Source organism: Geospiza fortis, unplaced genomic scaffold (assembly GCF_000277835.1).
Source record: "Geospiza fortis unplaced genomic scaffold, GeoFor_1.0 scaffold16, whole genome shotgun sequence".
Classification (NCBI taxonomy): Eukaryota; Metazoa; Chordata; class Aves; order Passeriformes; family Thraupidae; genus Geospiza; species Geospiza fortis.
In genome coordinates, this window is record NW_005054302.1 from 8,050,561 (window position 1) to 8,078,381 (window position 27,821).

Sequence of the window (27,821 nt, forward strand, 5' to 3'; positions counted from 1 at the left end):
GCTGTCAGATGCTTGTTCCACTCTTGTTTTATGGCAAGCCTTCCCTCCAGCTGCCAGGAAGGCACTGCTGTGTGCAGAATGAGGGAACTGATGCAGCCAACAGAAAAACAGCCAAAAATGTGTTTTTAGAATCACTTCACATCACCATCACCTGCTGATCCTAGTAGCAGTGAGTAGGTAACAGAAAAATACTCAAAAAGTTAAGTGTGAGAGGGGAGCAAGAATTGGTCATACCAGTGCTTACCATTGGGAAAATGCGGTTAGCAAGAATTTGAGGAGAAACAAAAAGGCTAATGGCAAATTTATCCACTCATGTTTTAGTTTTGGTGTTCTCTTCTATTAATCAATTTGAGCTTGAATAAAATTTCACAGAAACTTACAGGATGAGCAGATCACTTGGGGGAAAATCACACCTCTCAAAATAGGTTGCAATGCATAAGAGGATTCCTGGCATTGTAAAAATTATGTTATTAATGCCTAGAGCTGAATTTCCACTAAGTGCTGAGACTACAGTAATCTGAAGTTGTCAGCATCCGAAACGCTGCTTTCTGAACAACATCCAAATTGTCAGCTGCATCAGGCAGTCATGGTGTATCTGGATTGCAGCAGCAGGTAAGAAGTGAGAAATCACTAGTTTGTGATTAAATGTGACTAGACAGGCAGACTGGGTGTCCTGGGTTTTCTCCAAAATGCTCTGTGGTGACCCAGATCAGATGCAACTGACAGGATGAAGAAGATTCAAACAGACAGCGAGTGAGTTCCTACAGAGATATGCAAATTGTGAGACCGCAGTATGACACAGCTGGTCCTACAGACTGCTCGGAAATTTTACAAGAAACCCCTGGTAAAGAAATGATGGCCTACATCTGAATTTCTGAGCCAAAGTAATCATAGCCACCTGGAGGAATAAGATGTCAGTGAAAAGACAGTGAGCTTACAGGTAAATAATTCATGTTGACTGTTGTTATGAACAAAAGGTACAGCAAAAAAGGCCGTTTCAGATAATGCCCCCAAATCCTGCAGCACCAGCTGTCAGCAGAGGAAGCTGAGAGTTTTGCGAAGTAACATTTGGCTCAATTTTGTGTAGAAGCCTTCTCACACAAACCCTCTCACACCTCTAGAAAGAGTAGCCAAGGTTTGTAGGCCAGTGAGACAATGATGCTCTCTCCATGAGAGTGGCTCTAAAGGCTGAGACTGGCTCCATGGGGAGTATTTTGTCTTGAGGCCAAGGAAGGGCACCTGTGGGAGGCTAGTAAAGCCTGTGCTTCTTGTCCTGCTGTATTGGAGGTCACTGCTGGTATTTTCCATTTGAAAACCCCCTGTAACCTGCTCTGACATTGCTGCCTGCTGATGCAGATAGGTGAAACTTAATGTACTAGTCTCACATATCTGCTAATAGACGAGAGAGACAATATGATGTGAACTCTCTTCCTAAAGTGTTAAAGAAGTTTTACTAAATTATTGCAAAAAAAACCCCCAATGAGCTAAATTTTTGCTTTATCCCTTAAAGGCAGAGACTCTAAAAATATAATTTAGACAAAGGTGGAGAATGAAAAATTAACATTTTTATCTACACAGAATACAACAAAACTAACATTGTAAATGTATTCCATGGATTTGAGTACCAGCTTTATTTCTGCTCAGAGCAAAAGGCTAATGAGAGATGGAGAGTTGTATAGAACACTGTATCATGTTTGCTGTCACTTTATGCCACAGATCTGTATGGTGCTCTTGAAGAAATAATTTCATTTTACAGCATCTTACCTTCTCTCTTGAAGAGCACATTTTATATTCTTTTAACTGTGAAAGAGGGAAGCAGTGATAATTATAACACTTTTATACACTGCTTTGGCATCTAGTAGTTTCACAGCTCTAAAAAACAGGTAGGAAGTGTATGAGATGTATGGGATACGTCTTATAACTCAAATTAAATTTTCTGAATTTCTTATATTTTAAGAAACATTGTAGAGAGAGACCAGCTGCTAAATTCCCCTGGCCCTCAGGTGCCTGGCAGGAGCTGCTATACTTTCATGGAAGCAATTTTTAGCAAGAATTTGAGAAATATCGGTGGAGTATTGTCATAGTAGGAGGCATAGAGTAGGTGCTGAGCTTTTTTTGACTGTTGTTTTCAGCAAAAGTCTTATAAAACCTTTGCTGCAAGTGCAAGATGGAAAATCTGAAATTAAATGTGCAGACTGTCATCTTAACCCTCACATAATTTTTCCAGCATATACAAAAAATTGAAGAAAAAAGACTGCCCTGGTCTCTAGGTGGATGAGAATCAAAAGCAAGGAAGGAAGCATGATTCAGAGATATGCTGATACTCACTAAAATCAACTGAGTTAAGATAAAGACATTGGAAAGCCAGAGGAGATAGAAAATTGATTAGGGTCCTGAAAATATTGACTTATGTGGAATTTAAACACAATATACTATCCTGCTCTAGAGTTATTTGACTAAAGTGTGTAACAAAGACAGAGAACTCTTTATAGTTACTAATGGGGAGAAGGCATTAGGAGCCATGGGCTGAAATCAGGAAAAGAAAAAGAAAATTGATTAGGAGGAGAAACTTCATAGACGTATCCATTAACTTGAGGATCTATCTAAACTGTAGCATTTGGAATTCTGCTGGCTGGGATCTTTGAAGACAGAGAACAATTCAGTTTGAAACATCTGTTGCATAACCTCCCACAGCAGACCTTTTCTGCTAAGTATTTAAAGTTATAGGGCTCATGGAATGATAGAAAATGGTGTGGCTTAAATTGATTAAAAGTAGTGGGAGTCAAGCTTACATGTTATATATGCCAAACTTTAACTTGTAAGTACTCATGGTATGTGTTACATAGGTTTTTGTTTCTGGACCCTAGAATGCAGCAACAGTATAATATAGAATTCATGGGGTTTGTCAAATATTTTTATTTTCAGGGTTCCTTTTTTATTTTCAATCTGATGCATGACGTAATCTTTTATGGACATTCAAAAATTTTTTTTTTGCTTCACTTTGTGAAGATCAGAACTTTTGGAAATTGTACATGCCTAGACTGAAAATTTTCTGGAAGAAACAAATTCTTCTTAAGTTCTCATTCCAGTACAATGAACTTGACAAAGCTCAGCACCCAATCATGGCATAGGTAAAATGTTAATAAAAGCAAGTTAATAATCTTAAAACATTTACAGCATTGTTTTCTGACAGATAATTCAGTTTAGGTTGCTTGTCGTTGTTATATCCTAACAAAAAGAAAGAGACTTTCAAAATTATAGCTCTATGCTTTAATTAAAAAAAAAAAAACAAATCCCATATGAAATTATATTTAAGTCAATTCTTCTAAGAAGTCAACATTATTTATGTTTCAGACCTTAATGCAATATTAAGGAATAGTAATATATACCTTAATTCAAAACTGTTGTTGGTATAAGATGCATACTCTATATATCAAGGTATCTTGTTTCTGCTGAACGTTGGAATGCTTCACATGTAACCAAAGCCTTAAGTGTGGACAAAGCATTTCAGGACAATACTGTGTGCAGTTCCACTTACTGTATACTTGTAGCTGTCCTCTGAAGACATTTCTTCCACGAGAGTTTTCAGCCTTACATTCATACATTCCTGAGTCCTCTAGCTGCACATTAGGTATTTCAAGCACAGCTTGGGATTTTCTCAGGCGGGCTTTACTTGGATTATGACCATTAACTTTCCTCCAAGAGATTGTTGGAACAGGGCTGAAATATTTAGTAAAATTAATGTTAACACTCTTCCACTATTGAGAATATAGATTCTGTTATCTGGTAGTTTAAACACTTAATAATCTAAGTAGCAATAAAGCATAATCACAATTAAGGTTCATATAATGGTTGATCTAGTTCACTTTCTATAGGGAATCCTTAATAAATGGATTGCTACATGGAATATGTCTCTTTCATCCACAGGGGAGGCTGTTTTTACTGAGATCAAATAAATCACTTGAAATCACTCTCTCTAGAGTTTCTTTAGCACTCTATGCTTTATTCCTGTATGCTGCCACTCCATAGGTCAACAAAAATAACTTCAAAACTTGGATGAACTTAGAAAATTCCAAAACATCCCCAAAACATTCATTTTCCTGCAATGAAACTGCAGTTCAGGTCAATCAATAAAAATATCTATCTAGGTGGGGAATTTCTTTTTTGGGTAAATTTAAGAGACCACAGATTTGGAGACCTTTTTCTTACCATATTGCCAAATTGCAAAAATGGTTGTATGACAAGACATATTAATGGCACTGCTGTTCCTGTCTCACAGCATTACAATTTGCTTGTGGCAGCAGAAGGGTTTTTCATTGCAACTTGCTGTACCACAGAGGTCTGTGAGGACCCTGGGTCATTTACATTCATACCTGAGGAAAAATACCTAAAATAGTGTTTGTACTCATAAAATTTTCTTTTTAGCTCAAAAACTCATCAGCCATTGTGCACCCAGTGGGCCTTATGGTACAGAAATACATTTCTAAATATGGCAGGTATTTAAGAGGGAAAAAAAAAGAAAAAATAGAACTGTCAATAAAAAATATTTGATTGTGAGCTGAAAACTAGGCTGCTTCAGGTACTCCACAAGAAGCTTGGAGGACACCATAACAAAATGGAACTTTTTGAAAAATATATTTTGTATTTATTTCAAGTCAAAGCTTAGATATAAACACAGGGCCTCGTGGCAGTTTAGATGAGGAAAAGCACTTCATAATAGTTCAGATTTATTTAGTTTAAATTCAAAACTGCTATGAATCGCTGTCATGATTTGCTGACTTTCATTTGCTATAAATATATGGAGTTTCATCAAGAATATCACCTTTCTCTTAATATTTCAGGGTATCCAGTCTGAGGCACAAAAAATAAATATGTGACAAGCAAGTTCTGGTTATTCCTAAGTCATTTAGAATCACAGGCAGTAATGTGAATTACTGCAATTGTACTCAAACTTGCAGACAAGATGCTCCAAATTCTAGTATTTTATAGAGATTAAGACAATTCCCAAACTTGTACCTGATTATCAGAAGATTTGTCTAATTTTAACTCCTGAGTGCCACAGATCACTGAATTTTATTGAGTCTATTAACATCATTACCTTACACACCCAAAATACAGTCCAACATGGAATTCATTTTAATATACCAGAAAGAGAAAATAATTATTTCTCTTATCAGTTTGCTGCACTGATTAATTAACCTGACAAAATGAACTTTACCGTGAATGTGTATGTATTCATCTCTGGCATTCATTCCTGCAATATCTTGTTATTATTGCAAAATAATCTTTTATCACTGTCCACCACAGAAGAAATACCTGTATGGAATAGTTTTTGTTTCTCCTTGCTAGACAAAACAGGATGGTCCCTTTTCTCTCCAGCACTCCAATTATGTATATATTTTTCTTTATATAAATGTTTTTGGATCATGTGATAGGTGTGGATCATTAGAGCTCTTTTTGTCTTTCCCTCTATCACCACAGAAACTTTGTAGCTTTCTAATTTTTAACCTTAAATTAATTTCTTGATGACTGATTTCAAATTTTGGTGTCTTGTGGGTTTGGTTCGAGGGCTCTTCTACAGATTGTATAGTTCTGATTTATAAAGTTTGTTTCCTATAAGAAGTTATTTTACATAATTTTCAGTTAGAAGACCAAAAGAATTCCCTGTTCCTATCTGATTAAAGTACTTCAACATGTTAAATTTTAAATATGAAGGGTATTTTTTTCTGCACTAGTAAAACTTTCTGTCTTAGTCCCACCAGTTATGTTATCCATTTCACATCCTTAGCAACATATTTTATTTCTTATACTTTAATACATGTATGTATACATCAGACATAGTAGAAATAACAATCTTAGTTTCTTCTTCTCCCTTCTTTAGCTCTCATATTTAATTTCTTATTGCACACTTCATTCTGATATTCAAATTTAGACTTTTTCTTGAGTGACTTGTGGAGATTATGCAAGTCTTCTGTTTTACATTCAGCTTAAAGAGTTAACTCCTTTTTTTGCTTGTCCTCTTTTTATATGGAATATAATTTTGTCATGATTTCTGGCTGCAAAACATCCACCATGGACAGATAAGAGTTTAACTGATGATTATTTATCACAACACAAGTCCACAGTAGGAATAGGAATTGTTTATGTTGGTACAGTGTAATAGGACTCAGCAACTGCTGCTTTATGACTGAAATGAGTGTACAGATATATTTTATTTGGGACCTTAAGGATGTCATGCTTGCTGCCTTTTGATAGTTATTTGCCCTTCAGCCTTGCTTCCAGTAAAATCAATGACAAAAATGCTTTTTCTCTATTGCCATGGAGGAAAATGGGTTCTGCTGAATAGCATTAGTTAAAGGATTTCTTTTTGGTGGTGTACATTTCTGAGAAAAAGTCAAGAGCTTATAAACAATGAAAATTGTCTCATTTAGCTGCTATGAGATTATTCAGAAATTCATGTATTTGGAAAGTTTCCTTTAAATTGCATTTAACAATTTTTTAAAATTTGGTTTTATGTTTCCTGCAGCAAGTAAATGTGTATAACATGGCAAACACAGAGGAAGCTGGTTGTCTGGTTCATAAGGAAGCATATTTTAAAACAACTTAGTTATTTCTTCATCAATATGAGGTAGTAAGTGGAATTTTTCAAGGAGATAAAGTTACATTAGCTGTGCAGATTTAATGATTTCAAAGGAAAGTGCTCCCATATTGCAAATCAGTATTTGCAGACAACTTGTAGTTCTGTTTAATGAAGCTTATTCTCCTTGCATAACTCACAAGTGACATATGGATTTTACATCTGAAATAAAAATATATCTATATCTCTTTCTCCTCTGTGACTTCTGTGAGAATGAAACAAAACATATAAATGAGAATGTGAAAGAATAAAATTGTGTGACTGTTCTAGAAAACTCCTGAAGTTTACCATAAAAGCTAACTAACATATGCACATTTTTAATCTTTTCAAATGATCCACAGCTTTTTGAAAAATAGAGTAACTGCAGAAGTATTTCTAGCATTAATATGAGTTTAATGTAATATGCATAATTACTGAATCTTATAATCAATATAACCCATTTCTATTTTGGTCTCAGCAGATATTTATGGGAATACGGTTTCCTTGTTTATTGTAGCAACATCCACATTCAACTCCTGTGAATAAATTTATTTGGGTTTCAGTTGAGTTCAAAGACAAGATTTCTCCTCACTTTTGGAAAAAAAAATTATCTGAACACTACTGGTAAATCTTAGTACCACCAAGAAAAACCCTACTTGATTTCAGAAATACCATCTTTAAACTTGCCATTATTCTAGATTGAAATAAAAAATGTAAGTGGTCCCTGGTGACCGTGATAGACATTACTGTGGGCTTGTACACTTTGAGTTTGAAGAAAATATGAGTCATAATTTTACCTTTCCATTTACAAGAGATTATGAGAGTTGGTTTTCAGCAGTATATTATTTGGGATGAGTGCTGTTGAATTAGTTGGAATGCTTCACAAGTTTCAATAAAACATAGAAATAAAAATATTTTAAAAAATTATTGGAAGCTGTTCTTCCTGTCAATTTCATATGTGAAAGAATTTTATGACATACCTAAAGTCCATGTTTATTTTGGGAAAGAGGAGAGGTAGAAATAGGAATAATGTCTGAAATTTAAAATACCCTTTCGTTGGATCTGAGCTCTTAGGATTTCAAGAATATTTTAAATAGGAATGCATAGATTACTTTTTCTGTACTTGGTTGGTACAGATTGATGTGATATTTTGAAATATTTTATCTACTACAGTAATTTCAATTCTGCTCCACATGATTTCTCTTTACCATGCATCACTGTTCTGAGCTGCATCTTCAAACCCACAGGTGTACATCATAATATATCTTGAAAACTTCTGCATGCATATGGGGACAAGAAAACAACCCTTTTTTTTTTTCTTATGTCTTCCTGTCTTTCAAATGTATTAAATATCTTTAATTATTATAGGATAATTATGAGGGCTAAAATGTTGAGGACTATAATGAAATTCTCTGTCAGCTGGTTTTCAGGACTGCCTATCAACCATGGATATCTACCTTTAGAATGTCCCATATAAGTCTGTTCAGAGTTAACCACTTTTCCTCTCATTTGGTTTTTAAAATATAGTTAGTACTTAAATGCATGAAATACAGCAGCCATGAGTATGGTGATTTAAAAATTAAAAGAGAATAGAAACAAATGATGATGATCTTGAAGCCAGTGTGCAGGAACAAGTCCAGGTCTGCAAGTCTCTTCAACAGATGCCCATGACTGTGCTAAAAATATCTATTGCATATATGAGTGTCATGTATTAATGTGGACATGCCACCACTTATCACCACTATCAGCTTGTTCTTTATGGCACAGAGCAAGGACAGTGCCTGCTTGGCTGCATATCCAGCTCCACAGCATTTTCTTCACACTTTAAATTATGGCATGTTAGAGCATCTCTAGCATATAAAATAGTGCCATGTATAAAGATGATTCATTTTCTATAATGGTTCATTATTTGCAGAATTATACTCCAGAGTTCCTCTTTACTGGTTGATCAGAGACTAAACTGATGTCTCAATCTTCACACTTAACTATTCAACAGCTAAATTTAGATAATGTAGCTGTCCAATACCCAATGTTAGATGATATAGTCAACAGTTTTGGTGACTTAAACGTTTTTCCAAATTCTTAAATTTGAGTTAATCATGAACAAATGAGTTACCTGATGAAGGTGTAATCAAACAAGACCATGATAGGCAAAGGTATTGGTTTGACAAATAGTGAAGAAAGTGGAAAAGCTATTCCACAACCTATTGGGTTTGCATTTAAAAGTTCGGTAATGGGGTTTACTCTTGATGAAATGGCAACAGCACAGGTAAAAATTTAATAAGAAAGAGCTGAGTATCTCCTCCTATGTATTCAGTGTTGTCCTCATTGCAAAGCTCCATATTATATTCCTGCCATCACAGGATTGTGGATAGTATTTATATAGTGGGATTGAGGAGGCAATGAGCCATCATGTCTGTTAAAAATGGAAATAAGCCCTGGTTTTTCCTCAGCCATCCAGTAACCATTTTTTCTAGTCTCTGTATCACACCCTACCTCAGCATGTGTCTGGGGGCATTCTGAAGTAGACATCATTCTAAAAAATATTAAAGACCTAACAGGTAAATTATTACCACCCTGTGACTTGATCAAGGCTGTTGAGAAGGGGAATCTGAAGCAACTTGAAAAGCAAAAGATATATATGATACCTGCTTTTTTACTAAAGGGAGTAATACATGAAGAATCCATAATTTTAAGACACAATGCTTTGAAGCAGAAAATTTCTTTGAAAAGATGACATATTTGGCAGGTGTTCATACAGATCTTCAGGGCCACAGTACTGCAATAGAACTGTGTTTATTTGTCTTGTGTTATTCTATAACTGAATTTTTGTGCCATTTTTCTCTCTTCTAAATTTTTCCCAGGCAGATTTTCTTTAGCTAGCACATTGATCTAGGATGTCCTGACTCTGCTGTACAGGTATGGCCAGCGTATGTGTACAGATCCAGAAGATCAGGAAGACTAGTTACAATGAGTCCAAAAATCCCAAAAATCGTGACATACCATCAATGAGAATGCAAATGTAAACAAAAATCTAGCATGTCTAAAGAGTGCAAGATGGCTTTAAACCTGCTGATCAGACACAGAGTTTGAAGACAATGTGTGTGATGATTTCCAGAAGTGTTGCATTTAAGGCTCTTGTGCCATACTACCATATACATTTATTTCTTTGTGGCAAATCTTTAAGAGAAACATAACAGTGGTAACTCAGGAGACTTTCTCCTGAGAAATGCTAGAATTTTTTTTTTCCTTCTGATCATCTCAGACACTGACACAGAGAGAAATGGATACATATGCTTCTGGATAGTAAGTTTGGAATAACAATAAAAAAAAGCTCCTCCATCTTTAAACCTACAGTAAAGCTGCAAAGCTGAGCAAGTTACTGAACACAGTTTTTAGTAAATTTATAAATTTTCTTCAAGGGTTCTGAGAGAGAAAGAAAAGGGATTGGTAATATTGTTTCTTCAAGAATGACATTCTGCTGACAGGGACTTAGTTTGGTAGGTTTTTCTCCCACTTCCATTATGCCATACAGTAAAAGCAATCAAATTTAAATTTTAGGTTTAGAATGAGGTAGAATGAGGTCTGGGAGTGCTACTTGAGATTTACTGAAAAATCTTTATTACATTGCTATGAATGATGGCAATATCTCTAACAGTATTACAAAGTCTATTTAAGAACAAGTCCACTTAGAAGAAAACAAACAAATCCAGCCTGAAAATCAGGAACAAAATCCAGTCTGGCTCTAGCAACTTATAACATAAATACTTATTCAGCATGAGCTGAAAATGAACTTGAAATTGACAAAAGTCTTAGAAATATTTATTTGATATAAAAAATATGTGCTGTCAAAGGGGGGAAAAAAAAGACAGAGAATCCTGGATCTATTTTTGTCATATAAACAAACTCAACTTGAAGATGTCATGTCTGCATTTAAAAAGATAACATATCCTCTCATCACAACCTTATCTTGATGGGAAAAGACACCTCTATTTATAACATTGACAAATGTTCTGCAGAGAGTATTTATTTCCTTCTTGCAAGTATTTTGTTATCAATAAAATTAAAAAGTGGCTTCCACAGCTTCCAGATCTGGCATCTGATAGGATTAATAAAATATTTTCCAGTAGAGATAACTGGTGTGAAGGGACATGGAGTAACATGATTTTTTGTCCTATGGAACTTAAAGCAGGTATTTCTATATCAATTTTTGTGTATATTGTGCAGTTTCATTTTGGGAATATAATTAAATCAGATTAATAGTCTATGGCATGGTTTCTCTGTTTTAAAAAGAGAAAACAAACAATTCATGTGTCTGTGGCTTGTAGATGAAAAATAGAACATCATGCTAAAACTTGGTTTTGATGGTAGAGGCAAATTACTACCTGTGGACTTCTATGCTGTGAATTAGCTTGAGGCTTGAAAAATGTTAAATTATTAACATGCCTTGTTCCCACAGTAATTCTCCTATATGTAGGAAAATGACTAAATATTTCAATTCAAGTTCCAACAATGAATTGGATGTATAGCACCAAGAATGGCTTATTTAATGCCAGGTTACCTTTAATATCAAAAGTGTTTCTGTGTGCCACCATTATTGTGGGAAGAGGAAAGGACTGTTTAGTGCCCATGGAAAAGCACAAGTAGCTTAATATTTTCCAAAAGACAACAACTAAGCAGCTTCCAGGGCTGAATGGCTATTCCGTGAGCTATCAGAATCCTTAGCAAAGAGACACTGCCTGAGAAGCTTCATACAGTTGTCCAAGGAAAAGACAGCTTATCCTCAGGGAAAAAAACCACAGATCTGCTGACATATCCCAAATACATTGACAATAGAACTGTCATATTTAGCTCTAAAAACAATGAAGCCTGATTTATATCCCAGATGTTGTTCTTTTTTATTTTGTACACATGTATGTATGTATATATATACACACACCAGTGAAGCATGCTCTGTTCCCAGGATTACGTCCGCTAATACTCATCTGCTGCTTGCTGCCTTGACTACTCACTCATGCCAGTGCCCCTGGGTTTCAGTGTAGTGCAGTTCATAGAGGCTAATTTTGAGTATCATCATCACACTAGCTCTGCTACTCTTTAGCAGCACGCCAGAGCTGAAGCAAGATGTGTATTCATGCTGATGACAAGGAGACTTAGGTTAGAAAATAGTCTGATCCCAGAATAGAAATCCTCATGAGACCTCTTTTGACACTAGATTACTGGGAGGGAGTCTGGTTACAGGAACATTTTATCTGGTTCTCTTGGCAGTTCAGAAAAGGAGATGCCTTCTGCCCGGTCTGGGGAAAGAATCTTGGAAGACCAGTTTGGAAACATTCAAGACCAATAGGTAATACTGGATTTGCCAAGATAAGCCAACTAGAGGACAGAAGTCAAGGAGAAATATGTGGAAGACTTGGCTGACAATTTTAGACCAGTTTTAACTGGTGATCTGAAAGTAAAAAGCCCCATTTTACAGATTTGATGTGCAGAGAGGGTTAAAGTCAGTCCCTTGAAGTTAGGAAACAATGGTGCAATGCTGGGAATCTTCTATTCCCCTGTGTGTAGAGACCAGATGGATAACTGCACGTGCTAGATGGAGAAGTGTGCAACCTGGACCTGTGACTCGTTATAATATTACTGTTTATCAACTTCTTGTTCCTCCAAAAATCTCATATAATTATGTGGCAGATGGAGAAAAAAAAGGAATCAGGTACTATGAAATCTCTGACCAAAGATTCATTCCTGGGTGCCTTTAACCCTCTTCTCTGAAATTGTTCTCTTAATCAATACATTATTTTCCAGATCTCACTGAAACAGCCCTTTAAAATGTGGACTTGCAAAGCCTATCTTTTTGTACCTGCAAAAATGTTTGCAATATCTAGAAAACTGCCTCATAGGCATTACCCTGTGTCATTGGCTTAATGAGCCACACCAGCAAAAAATTTCTTCAGAAACTTCATGCAATTCTCCACAGTTACAATCAAATGCTCTTCACCAGACCATAAAGACTTTTTATTTGGCCGCTCTGATCTTTGCTTAGGTATTATACTGACTTATTCACTTTGCCTTTATTTCTGCATATTGAAAAATATGTAGTAAGCTCTCGCTACATAGATGAATAGAATTGTTTGAGTTGGAAGGAAGCAAAGATTATTGAGTTCCAGCTCCACTGGCATGGGCAGGGACAGCTTCCTCTAGACCAGGTTGCTCAGAGCCCCATCCAACCTTGTTTTAAACACTTCCAGGATGGTGCATCCACAACAGGTATATAGTCTGCAATGAAAATGTTGATAGTGCCATGAAACAAATAATAGCATTTCTAATAAAAGCTTACGATCAATTAGAAAAATTAGAAAAGTCTGGTAAAAGGAAAACAGGAACAGAAGGTAACAAAACTATTTAATGGATTTAAAACTTTGAGACATTTATTAATTTGAATCGATTCAGAGTTCATGATTTCAATAGAACATTTTTGAATGCTTCTTAGATTAAAAGTCATAAATTTCATTAATTTGCATTACTTAAATATATATAGCCTCACCTTTTTTTATTTAATTTCATTTATAAAGGAAGATTTTTAAAAGGACTTTCAGCTGTGTTCTTGCAATCCCTACTACATATGGGATGACTGTTTACAACTGAGCTATAAATCCCTTCCAAACAAAGTTAACAATAGAATTATTAAGGCAATATTAAATATGACAAAATGAACAAAATGTCTATCAAAACTGCCTCATTTTACTTCAGTAACAAAAATAAATAAATATTGTTAATTTATTCATCATTAACTAAGTATATGTCAAAATGAAAACATAGTTTTGACATTGCCAAAGTGAAATAACCTAACATTTAAAAAGAATGTTGGTATATTATGTGTATGTTACCATTGTACAAAAATAGAATAAGCATAAAATAGCCTCTCAAAAATACAGAAAAACAAGCCAATGAGTCATAAGAAAAATTGTCTGTCAGCATGGTTGTTTATTGATGCTTTTGATTCAAATATCTCTGTGTTGATCGATATGGTTTAAAAATAATCATAGTATAAGTAAAGGTATGCATAAAGCTTTTTTTGTTTGTTTGTTTTTAGCAAAACAATCCTTTTGGCAGTCTATACAGCCCTTATTTTAAGAGCAAAGATTGAAAACTCTGGTCAAGTACTGCAATATCCCAGATCTTGTAATTTGTTTTAATGAGTAATAAAATATGATTACTCACTCAAAATTGGCTGCTGGCACTATTATAATACAAATTCAATTTTTTTTTCTGACAGAGCCAGAAAACCAATGAAATGTGACTTTTATATGGAAAATTCAGTAGAGGTCTGGTGTAATGTACAAACAAAAATGCACTGAGGAAAAAGCTGAAGTGTGAGGGTCAGGCAGGGTGTGTGTATAATACACAGTTTAAAATTTAAAAACCTGTGTGAAAGAGTTTGAGTAGAATTATTCATATAGAAGCAAGAAGACAACTTAGGCTTATATACCAGAAAGAATAATAAAGGGGAAAAAAGAGAGATGTTTCTGACACTTGCACTTTTCTTGCTTTCCTCTGTGGCCAAGGGTCTGGGCTCATCAAAGAGGGCAGGAACTTACAGTTTTTCATGCCAACTTGGACAAACCAGTCCTGTATTATTTCTCAAACTATGAAAACTTGTTCATTTTGAGGCTTCAAAATAAAAAACATTTTTCCATCTATGCCTGCCTTTAAGTCCTGTATTTAAAATAATAGTGCTAAAATTACTTATAAGTAAGGAAGAGCTGAAGGATGCTTGGATGGCTGTCATCGAAGTGCTTCATTAATGAATGTGTCATATAGTGGGGATGGAATTCAGAGTTCTTTTGCATATCAACAGCATTAATTTAATCTCTTTCTAATGGGCAGCTAAACGAAGGCACCAGCATTATTTCTTTGAACAAAGTACATGAAAAAAGAAATTCGAGAATGGACCAGTAGCCTCTAGATGCTCCTGAAAGCAAAGTCAGTAACACTTGAGAGAAAATTAAAATGGCAACCTGCTGTCACAGAAGGCAGTGTCTGAAAAGTTGTATTTCTGGAGCAGGAAAAGCCAAGAATGCTGTAACTTGTGCAAAAGTGTCAGCTAGGAAAATGATATCTTCTCCACCAGAACTTCTCTGAAGAACAAGGTCATCTGTCTTCCTGATTTACATAAGAAATCTAAGATCTGACACTGAAATGGGCATAAAAATCAGGATTATGTGGACTACAAACAGAAACCTCATTATCCACTAGCTCATTTATTAGTTTTACAAAAAAATTAACTTGTTTTTTTAAATAAGAGAAGACACAAGCAGTAAAGGCTGTTACTCAAAAGCAAACATTAACATATTGCTGTTTAGGATTATTTTTATTTATTTAGATATTTTGAATTCTTCTGTTCAGGTTTTTTTATTTTTCTTTTTCAATTATTTTTTTAACAACATTTTTTGTAAATACTAACCAGAATGTAGCAATTCTGCAAATTAAAAAGAAGTATTTTTGTTATTGTGGAAAGTTAAAAATAAATGGAAAATGTTAATACCTTCTTATTGCCAGCGTTCTTTCAGCATGTTTTTTAAAAAATATGATCCCCTGATTTGTTAGGGGACAAAGAAAATTCAAGTATTTATAATAGAAGTTACATAATTAAATGAGTGGCAGAAAACATATCTGTATACTATAGGTACATATATGAAATATAGATGTCACTGAAACATAAGTTGTGTAGATGCAGCAGTGAATATGTCTATAAAAAGCAGCCTTGGGCCAGCATATATATCCAGCACAAAAGGCCACTTAATTGCAATATGGACACTCTGATATATATCAGTAAATTTTATTTGGCTCCTCTGTTTTTCATGTCTTGTTAAACCTCAGCAGTAAATCACTGATTTATGCAGTGATTTCTTAGACAATGACTGATGCCCATGATAAGAATCGCTATCTAGTGCAAATTAGATAATCTTGAGACATTTCACTCCTTCATTGCTTTGAATTTTTTAGCAGCTACAAAGTCTGTTTGTAAGTGGCATCAATAACATAATATTTTCACTTGTAACTGAATCAGCTATATATTGCTTGGGTCAGAATAAAATCCTTCTCAGAAAATTTATCTCTGTCAAGAAATTAAGATATTTGACTTTAGTTTGAAGACAAAAGCTTCAGAGCTTCAATTTATTTAATTATTTCAGCCATAGTGACTGACAATGCTAAATAAACATTATTAATAAATCATTAATCTGTAACTGAAGATGAGGATCTTCCTGGAATATTTGCCAAATGCCTACTTCAGGAAATCTCACTGGAACATTTGTCATTCTCACAATTACAGTGGAGAAAGCAGAGTATTTCAGACAGCTAAATTAAAGCATGAGAAAACCAGCAGCGTATTGGTTTTAAGACTGTAATAAACCCAGGGTTATTTACAATAAGAATTCAAAATATCAAGTTTCAAAATACTAAATAAAAAAAGGAACAAATTAGTTGTTGCTTCAGTTTAGCAAATGGGGCCCATGGCAAAGTAACGAGCAGCAAACTCTACAGGGCATTAGGAACAAGAAATGGGGACAAAAAACGAAAATTATGAAAATGAATTGGAAATTTGATGCATTTCTACTTCTCACCTCAGCCTCCAGGTTTCAAATAGTGCCTGAAATGTCATTCATGTAATTATTACCATATCAAATTGAAAGCAATTTGATTTGATTGTGCATTAATGGCTGGGAAAAGAAGATAAGGAATGTGCATGGTAAAAATAGCTGCCCATTACTATAGCAGCACATGGGGTCTTATTAGGTAACGTTAAATTCCTTGGTCATTCAGGTGATCTTGATTCTTTTGTTTATTAGAGATTAGCACTAAGTAAAAAAAGATGAAATACCCTAATCAAAGTCCTTCCTGTCATATTCGCCTTCCTTTTTGAATAGTGATTGGATCTTTTTGAGAGAGTTTACTAAATCTCACGGTGCTGAAGGCGGAAGGTATCAGTAGGTCTGTTTCTTGCCTTTCAGTGATGGTTGCAGAGGACAATGTGTCATACCTCCTTTTCACTGGAAAGTTGACTTGTAATCTGTCAGCAACTGTAATTTAATTCCAGCAAAATGAGGAAAATTAGAAGTAATATGTTGGTTACTTCTTCAACCACAGCCTAGAGTCTAAAAGGGCCTTGTTGCCAACTATTGACTTGGCAGTGTTTCTGACAGGAGAGAGCTTGGAGCCATCAGCCGTTTTTCCTCATTTATTTCAGCATCTCAGGGAATCTCTCCATTTATTGCTTTCCTGTCCTTTGTTCTCATTTTTACTGTGTAAAACATTATATTTGTGTTCTACCCTACAAAAGTTCTTGTCTCACTTTTTTTTTTCTAAACTACTGCTTACATTTATGTTGGGACTGAATTTGCAGAAGCTGCTGTTGCTATAGGCTCCCTTCATGTGGGCTGTGGTCTCCCAGCTTTTGTTTGGACTGGTTTGGCTATGTCCTGTTTCCTCATGAACTTCACTGAACCTAAATAGATACAACTGAAAAACTTTGTCAGAATTTCTCTTTAATTATTTGTGTATAATTTCTGTTGACCTGCACACTGAGAGCATCTCGGTATTGGTCAAACATGAAAAAACAGCAAGAAGGGAGTAATTTTCAGACATATATCATCCAGTCAGTAATTAGGAACTGTTAAGAGAAAAATCTGAACAGAAAAAATCCAGTGACCAGTGACACAGGAAGATCAAAAGGGCTATAAAACATTTTAAAAGCCCTCTCAGGTAGTAGAGAAAGGCTTTGAAAAGTCACTGTAAAACCAGACCTGCAGAACAAGCTGGAGGAATGATCCTCAGCAAAACAGACTATTGTCTTAAAACTCTTAGCTTCCTATATTTTGTTCCTCCTTAGGTAAATAAGAATGTTACTCCTTAGGTAAATAAGAAGAATTGGTATGCAAGATATAGAATTTCTCAGACTAACTGTTTTGTGAAATTCCTCCAAAGGAGTTACAAAGACAAATGCTTCCCTTATATTTTAATCAAGACCATGCTGTTAGAAACTTGCCTGTTTTTTGATAAGCCATGAACTATAAAAGCAAGCAGGGTATATGATATTTGCCAGTATAACTTTGGAGACTAAGGAGAAGATGTCCAAAAGAGCATCATTATGGGCTGAAAAGATTTCAATACAGTGAGTTTTTTTCAACACACCACACAGAATTTGATTACGTATTTTGGAAAGAATCCTACCCATTATAATTTTTTAAATGTCTCTAGAGAAATATCATTGAAGTAACATCTGTTTTTAGCAGCATATACGTGAAGAAGAAAGAATCTCTTTGAATCACTAGAAATGACTCTTAATTGTCTGTCTGTATACTAACATTGCCATCCTTATTCTTGGGAACAATCAAAATAGCAATTTGAGTAACTAATAGTAACTACCACCACAAAACTGAAATGTTATCATTTTCATGCTATATTCTGTAATCTCAATACTATATAGAAGTAATTTTAGTTCCAGTTTCTCTTACCTTTCTCTCCCTAAACTCTTTTATCTACAAATGAATAGCAAACACCCATTCTGTACTAGTACTATTAGGTCAGGAAGAAACTATAGAGTTGGCACTGCCACAAGGTGTGTTAGGACATGATCAAGACACTGTGCTCTTGGCTTTGTGTGTAAATCATTAATATGGGGGAGGGAAGAAAACTCTACAAATGTTCGTCTATTCTCCAAATATGACATTTTTACAGGACAAACTGGTTTATAGTATCCCAGTGAATGAATGGGTGTGAGTCTGGTAAAACTTTCAATCAAAAAACTTTTCTGCTTTTTGTTTATATGATTAGTGCTTTTCATTTTGACAGAGACACTGTTAACTTGACTGAATTCCTGAGCACAGAAATGGCTGGGCAGGGAGTTCATAATTAGCTACTTAGTCAATTGGTTATTTTGAGAATGCAGTAAGGACTGTCTGTAAAAAAAAATTTAGCAAAATAACAAAACCACAATTCAGGCATGTCTCGTCTTAATAAACAATGATATCTAATTAGAAAGAATTTTTACTTACTTTCCAAGTGCAAAACACTCCATCTTAACAGTAGTTCCCCTTGCAGCTGTAACTGTGTAAGGAAAATGGACTTCAATTTTTGGTTCATATTCCCCCATCACACCTGGAAAATAACAAATGTTTACAATATGAAATATCATCACTTTTCCATTATCACAGAAAGACCCATGGCCTGCTTTTTGAATCTGCACATCAATAAAGCTGGTAATAGATGGAGATAGCCTTTCTTGACCTGATGTGCTGTGCCCAGGTGCAGTATATATATACTAAAATGCTCTTCAGTTTACAAGCAGCACAGCACTGAGCTTTAAAAAAAGATTTATTTTTTGAAACTTGGGTTAATATTTAAATGTTCAAAGATTAAAATGGGCGATCAATAGAAGAGTGAGACTTTTCATGGACCAAATCTTTGTTTACCAGCATATTCACAATTTGACAAATAAATCAACAGATCATGCTGCGTTTGATTGAGGACCTTCTAAACTGAGGGAAAAACCCTCAAATTATGTAGGAGCATTTGTGCACACAAACACAAACACAGATTTGTAGACATGAAAATTTCAGTTATGGAATTTTCAGTGAGACTGTTAATTTGGAAGAAGATTTCTTTTCAGGATGACGCTTTAAGTATGCAAGATAGCATTCTCGGAAATGTGAAAACATTCAGGAATGGGAAAATATAAAAGTGGAAATCAATAAAGTTATCTCAGATTTGATGTAGAATGATTGACAGCTTTGGAGAATCACAAGAGCTTAGGAAATGAGAAATCAGTAAGGAAATGGAGCTATGTTTTATAAGGTGTGGTGAGAAATTTGTGTTTAATGCTACTTTGAGAAAATATAATCAGCATGGAAAGAGAAGAATATGACTCGAACAACTGTGTTTGGTTAGATGGAATTTGGGCTATGGGGGTAGGAAATACTCAGGAGCAAAAGGCTGTATTTAAAAAAGTAAGAATGGTTCAGATTTTTAGATGAGGAAAATGGAATAAAATCTGACTTGTTGAAAAAGTAGCAACAAAACAAATCTAAATCTATAAAATCAGTCAAGATTCTCCAAAAAACTCTAAAGCAACCAAATGGGAGCAAGAGATGAAAAGGCAGGAGAGAAAAGAGATCTCTTATGTGAGAAAGAAAAGAAATGAGCGTAAGAAGAAACATGGAAGTAGAGGAGTACAAGATTTACAGCTGAGAGAATAAAAGTTGGCAGAGATGGATGAAAAAACAACCCACAACCTGCTAGAGCAAAAAACAGTACAAAAGACTGAAATTGTAAAACATATATTCCTAGCCTTCATATGTTCCTTGTGGGGCTCAGGAATTTCCAGTGGGGCTGTGCTCTCATTTTCCCACCATCACTCACACCCTGAAGAAGCTTGGTTCTGGAGGAAGTCTGAACATATATACATTTGAATGTTTCATCAGGGCCTTAAGTGTAATTAGAAAATCTAAATGTGTCTCATAAGTGAATCAAATGACGGAAAAAGAAAGCATAAAATGTTTTTATTTCAAATAATGTAATTCTATGAATAATTCTATAGGTAGCAGATTTCTTTGTGAAAAAAAATTATCCTGCAAGTATTATGTGGGCTAGCAATACTGACCCATTTCCTCCAAGACAGGACTAAATCAGTGTTTTGACATTGCTTTATGAGCCATCTTTTTTTAATAGGAAAAACCTCCATATGCGTCCTGGGTATTAAAATAAAGCCAGGTCATCAAAAAATGGTAGTCAATTAAAATTTTCCTTAGCCTAGACTGAAGTGATTGCTAGTATAATATATCATAAAAATGCATTCCCACTGGATTGAAAGACATCAATACATTTGTAATTTAGTTACACTCCTTGTAACTTTGTTTACTGTTTTCTGATTTTTTTTGTGACTATGAGTACTAGTTTCTGATTTATCTCAGTTAACCAATAACATGGCTTTACAGGATATCTATCATATCTCCTTTCAAATATGTCTTTAACAGACTGAAAAACCCCAGACCATCAAACCTTAAAAAGAATCTTTAATAAATATTAGTGCCCATGTGGCACCTCTTCAAATTCCATTCTCTCAATTTGAGATGTGAAGGTGAGAACTGAACAACAATAATGAAGATGTAGATCTTTCTTTCACACTACTTATTTCCTTGGAGTTTTTAATTTTTTTTACAAAATTCAGTTCTATTTGCTGTTTTGTACTCAAACTGATGCTCGTACACTGTGGCACCCTAATGTCTTTAGTGATAATATCTAATAAAGTATTATTACTTCTCCGTTCATTTTGCTTCCAGATAGTTTATGTGTTGAATAGTGAAGTCCCAGATAAGTCCTTACTGACAATCTCTCAGTTCTTCAAACAGTTTAGGTACTTGTACAATAGATTTTTTTCTAATATATTTTTAATTGAAAATAGGGCTGTACTTCAGTCCTTCTAAGAATTTAGTTTCCTCGACAGCCTTTGATGGGTGACCCTGCAAAGAACTATCTGAAATGCAAGCAGCTTGGCCATTTCTGTTTATATTCTCTCAGACTCGTTAGGAAAACTGTATACAGACTGAAGCACAATTTCCCTGGTTAAAAGCTGTATCGTTGGTATATTTGTGGAAAGACTACTCTATGATAATGTGCTGAATACAATCCTAATGATCATACCTTTTTTATGTATTTTCTTTCAACACACTTGACACAGAAGTCAGACCTAGTGGTCTGTCATTCCTCAGATGTTCGTAGGTGTCCCTTTTCTTGAAAAAAAACCCCTTCTCTTCTACCTACCTTCCTTCTAGTCTTACAGCTCAATGAAGGAAAATAGTACATCCTGCTTCCTTCCATACAGAAACTGGGCTTTGGGACTTTGTTATTATTTGTAGTATCAATATTTCCTCTAAGATATCTTTCATATAAACTTCAATTATAAGAACATCAGTCCTTATAGAGGAGTCTCCTATGTTTCCTTGTAGTGAATACTGCTGAAAATAGTTCATTTAGGTTTTATGATGTAGACTTATATTCCTAAGGTGTTTCTTTTGAATCTCTGACATTTGCTGACTGTTCACACTCACTGACAGGTTTTGTGCTTCAATGAAATTAAAAATGGTGTGGTTTTGCTTTTTGGGCAAGGCTTTGTTCTAGAAACTAACTGTGTTGAGTTGTTACATAGTGTTCAACACTTGCTTTTTTAGGCCTGAATAAAAACAGAACTTACAATAGGATTAAATTATTCTTGCCTTTAAAATAATGCAGTACATCTGTACCCATCTGAGGGACAATATTATCTTTCAGATCTTATGTTTTTAACTTACATTAAATCCCTTTAGTGAGTGCAATCTGTACATGTACTGAATGCTCTTTGCATGTCAAGCCATCATTTCATCCTCTTAATGAAATGCTGATTGACTGATGCTTTGCACCACGTCCTGTTCTTGTGGGTTATTGCTACCCTAGCAAGAGACATGCCTGCAGCAACTGGCAGGAAATGTATAAAAATTACTGAGCAATTTCTTGGTGTCCCTATGCAAATTAGGAAACAAAAGTCTATTATTGCAGAGGGATATTTTTCATCCTTATTATTTATGATCTTTGAGACCATGAAGGCCATTATAGTTGCATAGATATTAAGGGAATTGTTAAGGCCTTACCTTCCCATATTACACTATAATTGCTCTGCTATGGCTGTGGTGCCTCTAGGCTCTTTAGCTTTCTAGCTTTTGTTTTGGTCACTATTAGTCAGGGATGGCAAAACAATCATGACCTGCATTTTCATGAAGATTTTTGTTCATTTGTGCTAGATGCTAAAAGGAAGCTGAACTTTTAAGAAATATTCAGGTTTTGAGCTATGTGCACTGGAATCAATCTCTCTCAGGCTTATATACATGACTCTCTTACACAGCTTTGGCTAGGGCTATAAAAAATCCTCTCAGTCATTTTTTATACCCAGTTATCAAACATGAAATACAACAATAAATGAAATTGATCAGCAGAGAATAAAAACATAATATACGATTTTCAAGTGGCTAATAAATCACAGAGCTTGCATGGTTTGGGCACTACAGAGCAATAGGATGCTTTTCTCAATGCTGCTGTGCTCTGCCTTCCCATGAAAACAAAACTTTCTGAAAATCCTTTACCTTTCAAGGTCTCATAGTTTATTATTTTTTAGGCTAATTACTTAGTTTGCTAGACTCCCTACTTCCCAAACTTGTTCACCTGAGTTCAGATCTGGGTATAAAACTACTGAATTTGTGATTGCCTCTTCATAATAAATCTAGTTCACCATCTTGAAATTTGGTCTGGGATTAGAATTGGGTTTAAAAGGAAAAATTTTTTGTTAAGGTAAATCTTATCCCTGGTCTTCACTCTGAAATACGTCATTCCACCTTAAATTTTCCAGTGTTTGGGTCTCTGCCCTTTCAGGCATGGTCTTCTTGGCTGGGGGAGATTTAAAAACTAATAACCCCTTTGTTCTGCCTCTGATTACACAAGAAGACACTGATTTAAAGGATTGAGCATATCACAGGACAAAGTTTAACCTTGGAGTTAACAGTTAACACAGGCACAGTTTAACCTTGATAGAATCAATGGCTTGTTAGTCACCTGGCCAGAAAGGAACCTCAATATTTATAGAAGAGATCTCTCCTTCAGATTTCTTTTTTTACAATGATCCAGTTATCACAAAGTAATTATTCTCCAACCCAAATACAGAAAAAAATTATTCAGAAAATCAGGCTCAATTTTTATAAGGGGTTTTATTTAACAAGTTTTTTCCTCCAACTCTACTGTAAATCTGTGACTTCAGTTCTACACTCTGCTACTCAATGTCTTATGAACACTAAGCTATAATGTCTGCATTTAATTTTTGTATTAAAAAAAGAGATGACAAAAATGTGATAAATATTGATTTTGAGGCACTTACATATTACAGGAATAGAGGAATAAAATTTCAAACATTTACAGATATTACTGCAGTTAAAATTCTTTACTTTATCCACTAAGGGCCATTTAATGGAATGGAGAATGGAATAAAGAAGAAAGATCACTTTCTGATTTTCAGTTCTTTCAGCTAAGAGCAAGAGAAAGAGCTACAGACAGGATATCAGACATTATTGCTTTGCAAAGGACTGCTCTACCTCTTCATTTACCCTGCCAATCCATGCCTTATACAGTCTCAGAGGAAGAGTGTGGAAAAACCGCAGTATTCATACAATAAGAATTTTTTCCTTCATGGGGCCAAAAAGAATCTGACTGCTGAAAAACCATGACCCATCCTCTTATTCAGAGGCTGATGATTCTTTCATTAATCTTCCAGATATTAACTACCCTCTTGCATGTCCCAAAACATGAAGGCTCCTTAAATCCTTTCAGCTGAAGTGATTTGTGTTTGTTACATACTCTTTCACTAATAGCTCTTTAACTTCCTTTGGGGCCTAATTTTGAATGCAGCAGGTTACAGGCAGTGCTTGAATAAGTGGCTGATAAACATTTAAGACACTAGATAGAAAAGATTCCAAGATTACTGGCTAAACATCATCAGAATGCTCAGGAGAAGATGAAAGCCAAATATTTTCTGTACTCAGGAGAAAGATTAGACATGGATTGATACTTGCCATTATTTTGTTAACAAATGATAAAACCCTCCCAGCGTCAAAAACGCTCATCTGAGAGGTTTGCACAAAGAACTCCCCAATCTTAATCAGGTGGTGCAGGAATGTTAACATGGTTTTCTTATATCCTGGATAAAGCTCTAAAGACAAATTTAACTGGGATTCTTACAAGTTTGCATCTTCCTCTCAGTTTCTGGGAAACCTCTTGAGGCATGATAAACTCATCCTGCTGCATAAGAATTTTTTTAATAATTTTACAAATCAAAAGTTGAGTATCCTACCACATTGTAATGATGACCTGTTGTGTGAATATGTATCTAAACCCAAGAAAATTTTGCCTAAGAACTTGCTTACAGGATGTTTTATGCATAATTTCTTCTTTTATCTATAACCTGCGATGAAAACTAAGGTTGTCTAAGGTATTAGTCCCTTTGTAGCAAATGAATATTTATCACTTTCATGGAAGATCTGTACTGTTAAATGGCTCCAGAAATTTGATTGGGAGAGCCTTGAATACACACATTTACAATGACAGTAAATTGACAGCACAAACTGAATTAATTCAAGTATAATAATGATACCCACCATTGTCTCTGGTCTGCAGCAGAGATTTTAAATGAACTGGGAAGAATTTATTGACTCACCTGCTATTAATCTTATTCTAAAGGACCAACGCCTGCTGTAAATCCCTAGAATTTAACTGTGGAATTGTTGTTTTAAAGTAACAGTCCACAGCATTCCTTCCACTTAAACATTTCTCAGCCAGGTTTGAGCTATAAATTTATCATTTGAGAAGCCCTGAAAATGCTCATGTCTGTAATGCACTGAACTAAGCACTAAAGTGAATTAATACTAAAGTGCCAACATTGTTTTCGTATGTTAGAGAGCAAATCCTATTGCATATCACTGGATGGAAAGAGGTCTTCACTGGTATATATCCTAATATGAAAGAAAAATTGGTAATTCGGTGTCTGGAAAAAATATCATAATGAATCCAGCACAAGAAGGGAATAAACTCTAGTTTAAAACTAAGGGATAAGATGTTCATGTGTTCCTAATTTTAGAGGAATAAATGTGAAAGAAAGTCACATTTAGCAGAGGAAATGAGTTTAAACATAACTTTTTACTCTCACCACTTTATAATCCCTATTTTACTAATACTTGACTTCACTAATTTATCAGTTACACTGAACTCTGAACTCTGGACAGCCCTTTCCAGAAATAGTACTACTGTCTTGAAATATATTATTATTTATAGCTCTTAAATGTATGTATGTCATACATCCAAAGCTTTCTGCCTCACTTAAACATCAAAAACAACTAAAAGCACTTAATTTTCAGTTGAAAACAGATGTTTTATGAATGAAATAAAGGGAAATGAGTCCAAACTCTAAAAACACAAAAGCAGTGAGATAGTCTCAGAATAAGCAATGAGGGAAATATTGATATATTATTTAGTTCTTCAAATGAGAGACCAAAATTTCTAATGTACAGATTGGGCTGCAGAGATTTCTGTTCACCTGTGTTTGAAGATGTTGAGCAGACTTTGACCAAGTCTGCAGTCTTTTTCTGTGTATAAAAGTCTTTAGTGAGGAATGAGCTACACTTCATCAGTTTCCCACATATTTGTAAAATGGCATCTATGCTCTCCTTCTGAATCCAGCATGTCTGGTATTGGATGAAACCAAACTTCATGCTTTGGACATTCAGAGATGAGTGAGGACATGTGAGTGGCTTGCACACAACACTATAATATGAAGATTTGTGCATGTACAGATTGTATCTAAACATGAAAACCTGATTATTTTCACTCATTAGGTACGTAGATAATTTTTCTGAGCAGCCATGGACATCAAGAAACAAAATGGACACACTACATAGTCAACATCTTGCCTGGGAGGCCTAGCTCAATGAAAACCAAATAATATGGGTTTTTGTTCCATTTTGTTTTTACAGGGAATGAGATTACATTGAACTTGGCACAAGAAATACGTGGCAGATTTCTTTTAGGCATCACTGGCCAATGTTTATTATTTCTCCTTTCCAATTGCCTGATATTCATCCAGGACAGGCTCACAAAATATATTCAGAAACCTGGAAAATCTTATTTAATCTGAGTGATTAGGAGAAATATCTAATTTTTATGGGGTTTGTAATTATCTTCCTGATGAAAGTTCTCTAGGAATCTCATTTTTCCTATAGGAAATGACATAATTGTTTGTACTTCAAACATGACCTTAAGCTTAATTCTTTTTTCCTTGCGACCCATAAAGTTGTTTTACAGAATGAAAACAAAATATTCCCTTTCCAACTAGGTGCCAAAAGTGTCAAAATTATTGTGATGTGCAGAGAGAGTATTTCCCTCTCTTCTGACCAATTAGAACACTACTGCACATAATAGTGTTGCTCTAATATTCATTGTATCTAATAAACTGGGAAAAGGTTCCTAAATAAGGAATATTTTTTTCAATTGAGACTGCTCATATAACCATGCAAAACAAAGAACCTATTATTTCCTCAATCTCGTCAAAAACAAGTGTTAAAATACCCATTGTTTTAGACCCAATAGAAACAAATCATCCTGTTACCTACTTGCTGCAGTTTTAACTATGAGTAGAAATCCTACTGTTCATAATCAAATTATTTTGCTACTCTGAAAAGAATTCCAAACTGACAAGTAATTTCAATTTGAATATTATGCCATACTCTCTGACTGCAAAGCAGGAGTTACTGGTGAATTTCTATCTAAGATCCTGAGACACTAAGATACATAACATTCAGGACCATTCTTCATACTCTTAAACCATTTACAGCTGTAAAGGTTACTTCCATTATCAATTTGCACAAATTTTAATTTAGTCACCAAGAATTAAAATATTACCAACATACTTCTATCTGAAATCTTAATAGTTATAGTTCAATGCAACACCATTCCTAATCCTGGCAAATTTAGAGGAACATTTTTTTCAAGTTCAGTAATTTCAGGCTTTGTATATTCTGTACATGGATCAGTTAACTCTCTGTGCAAGTTTCAAAAATCATAAGGAGAAGGAGTGAAACAAGAAAACATAAGTGCAGAAGATGTGCAAGAGTCTACATGTCTAGAATCTTGAGGTTTTTAGCTAATTTCGAAAAGCAACCACTGAATTTCCAGCATATAGTGTTTCTATAAACCAATGGGAAGACTTAGAATCCTGTAAAGAAGTGACCTTAACTGAACTCAAAAGCAGACTAAACTCCATGCAAACTTTTGCAGTGAAAGAGTTCTTGCTCTACAGTGAATCCTGGGACATAATCTTTTCCCAAACTTTTCCAGTTTTCCTCCTGTAATAGCCTTATAGATCCCTGGATTCAGCCCTTTTACATTGGCAAAAGACCATGCTAAGTTGTTTTGTCTCTCTACTTTTTTAGATTAAATATTTTACAAATGGTGTCTTTGAACTGTTGTGTTCTGTTTGAGTGTGTTCTTCAACTATCCTACAATTCCTATAAAACACCCTGTAGGAGGTTTATTGTATAGAAGCCCTCTACAAAATTCTCTGCCTACCTATAGATTTTCTTGC

At 34.8% G+C, this 27,821-nt stretch overlaps 1 protein-coding gene across 1 annotated transcript in view; it reads right to left on the minus strand.

The window, feature by feature from the left end:
* Positions 1–27,821, minus strand: part of CNTN5 (contactin 5) — a 603,295-nt gene that overhangs the window by 127,661 nt on the left and 447,813 nt on the right. The window contains exons 10-11 of the mRNA XM_031066019.1: positions 18,670–18,772; positions 3,539–3,720 (exon numbers count right to left, since the gene is read on the minus strand). Of these exons, the coding sequence (XP_030921879.1) occupies positions 3,539–3,720; positions 18,670–18,772 (285 nt within the window). The remainder of the gene's footprint in view (positions 1–3,538; positions 3,721–18,669; positions 18,773–27,821) is intronic.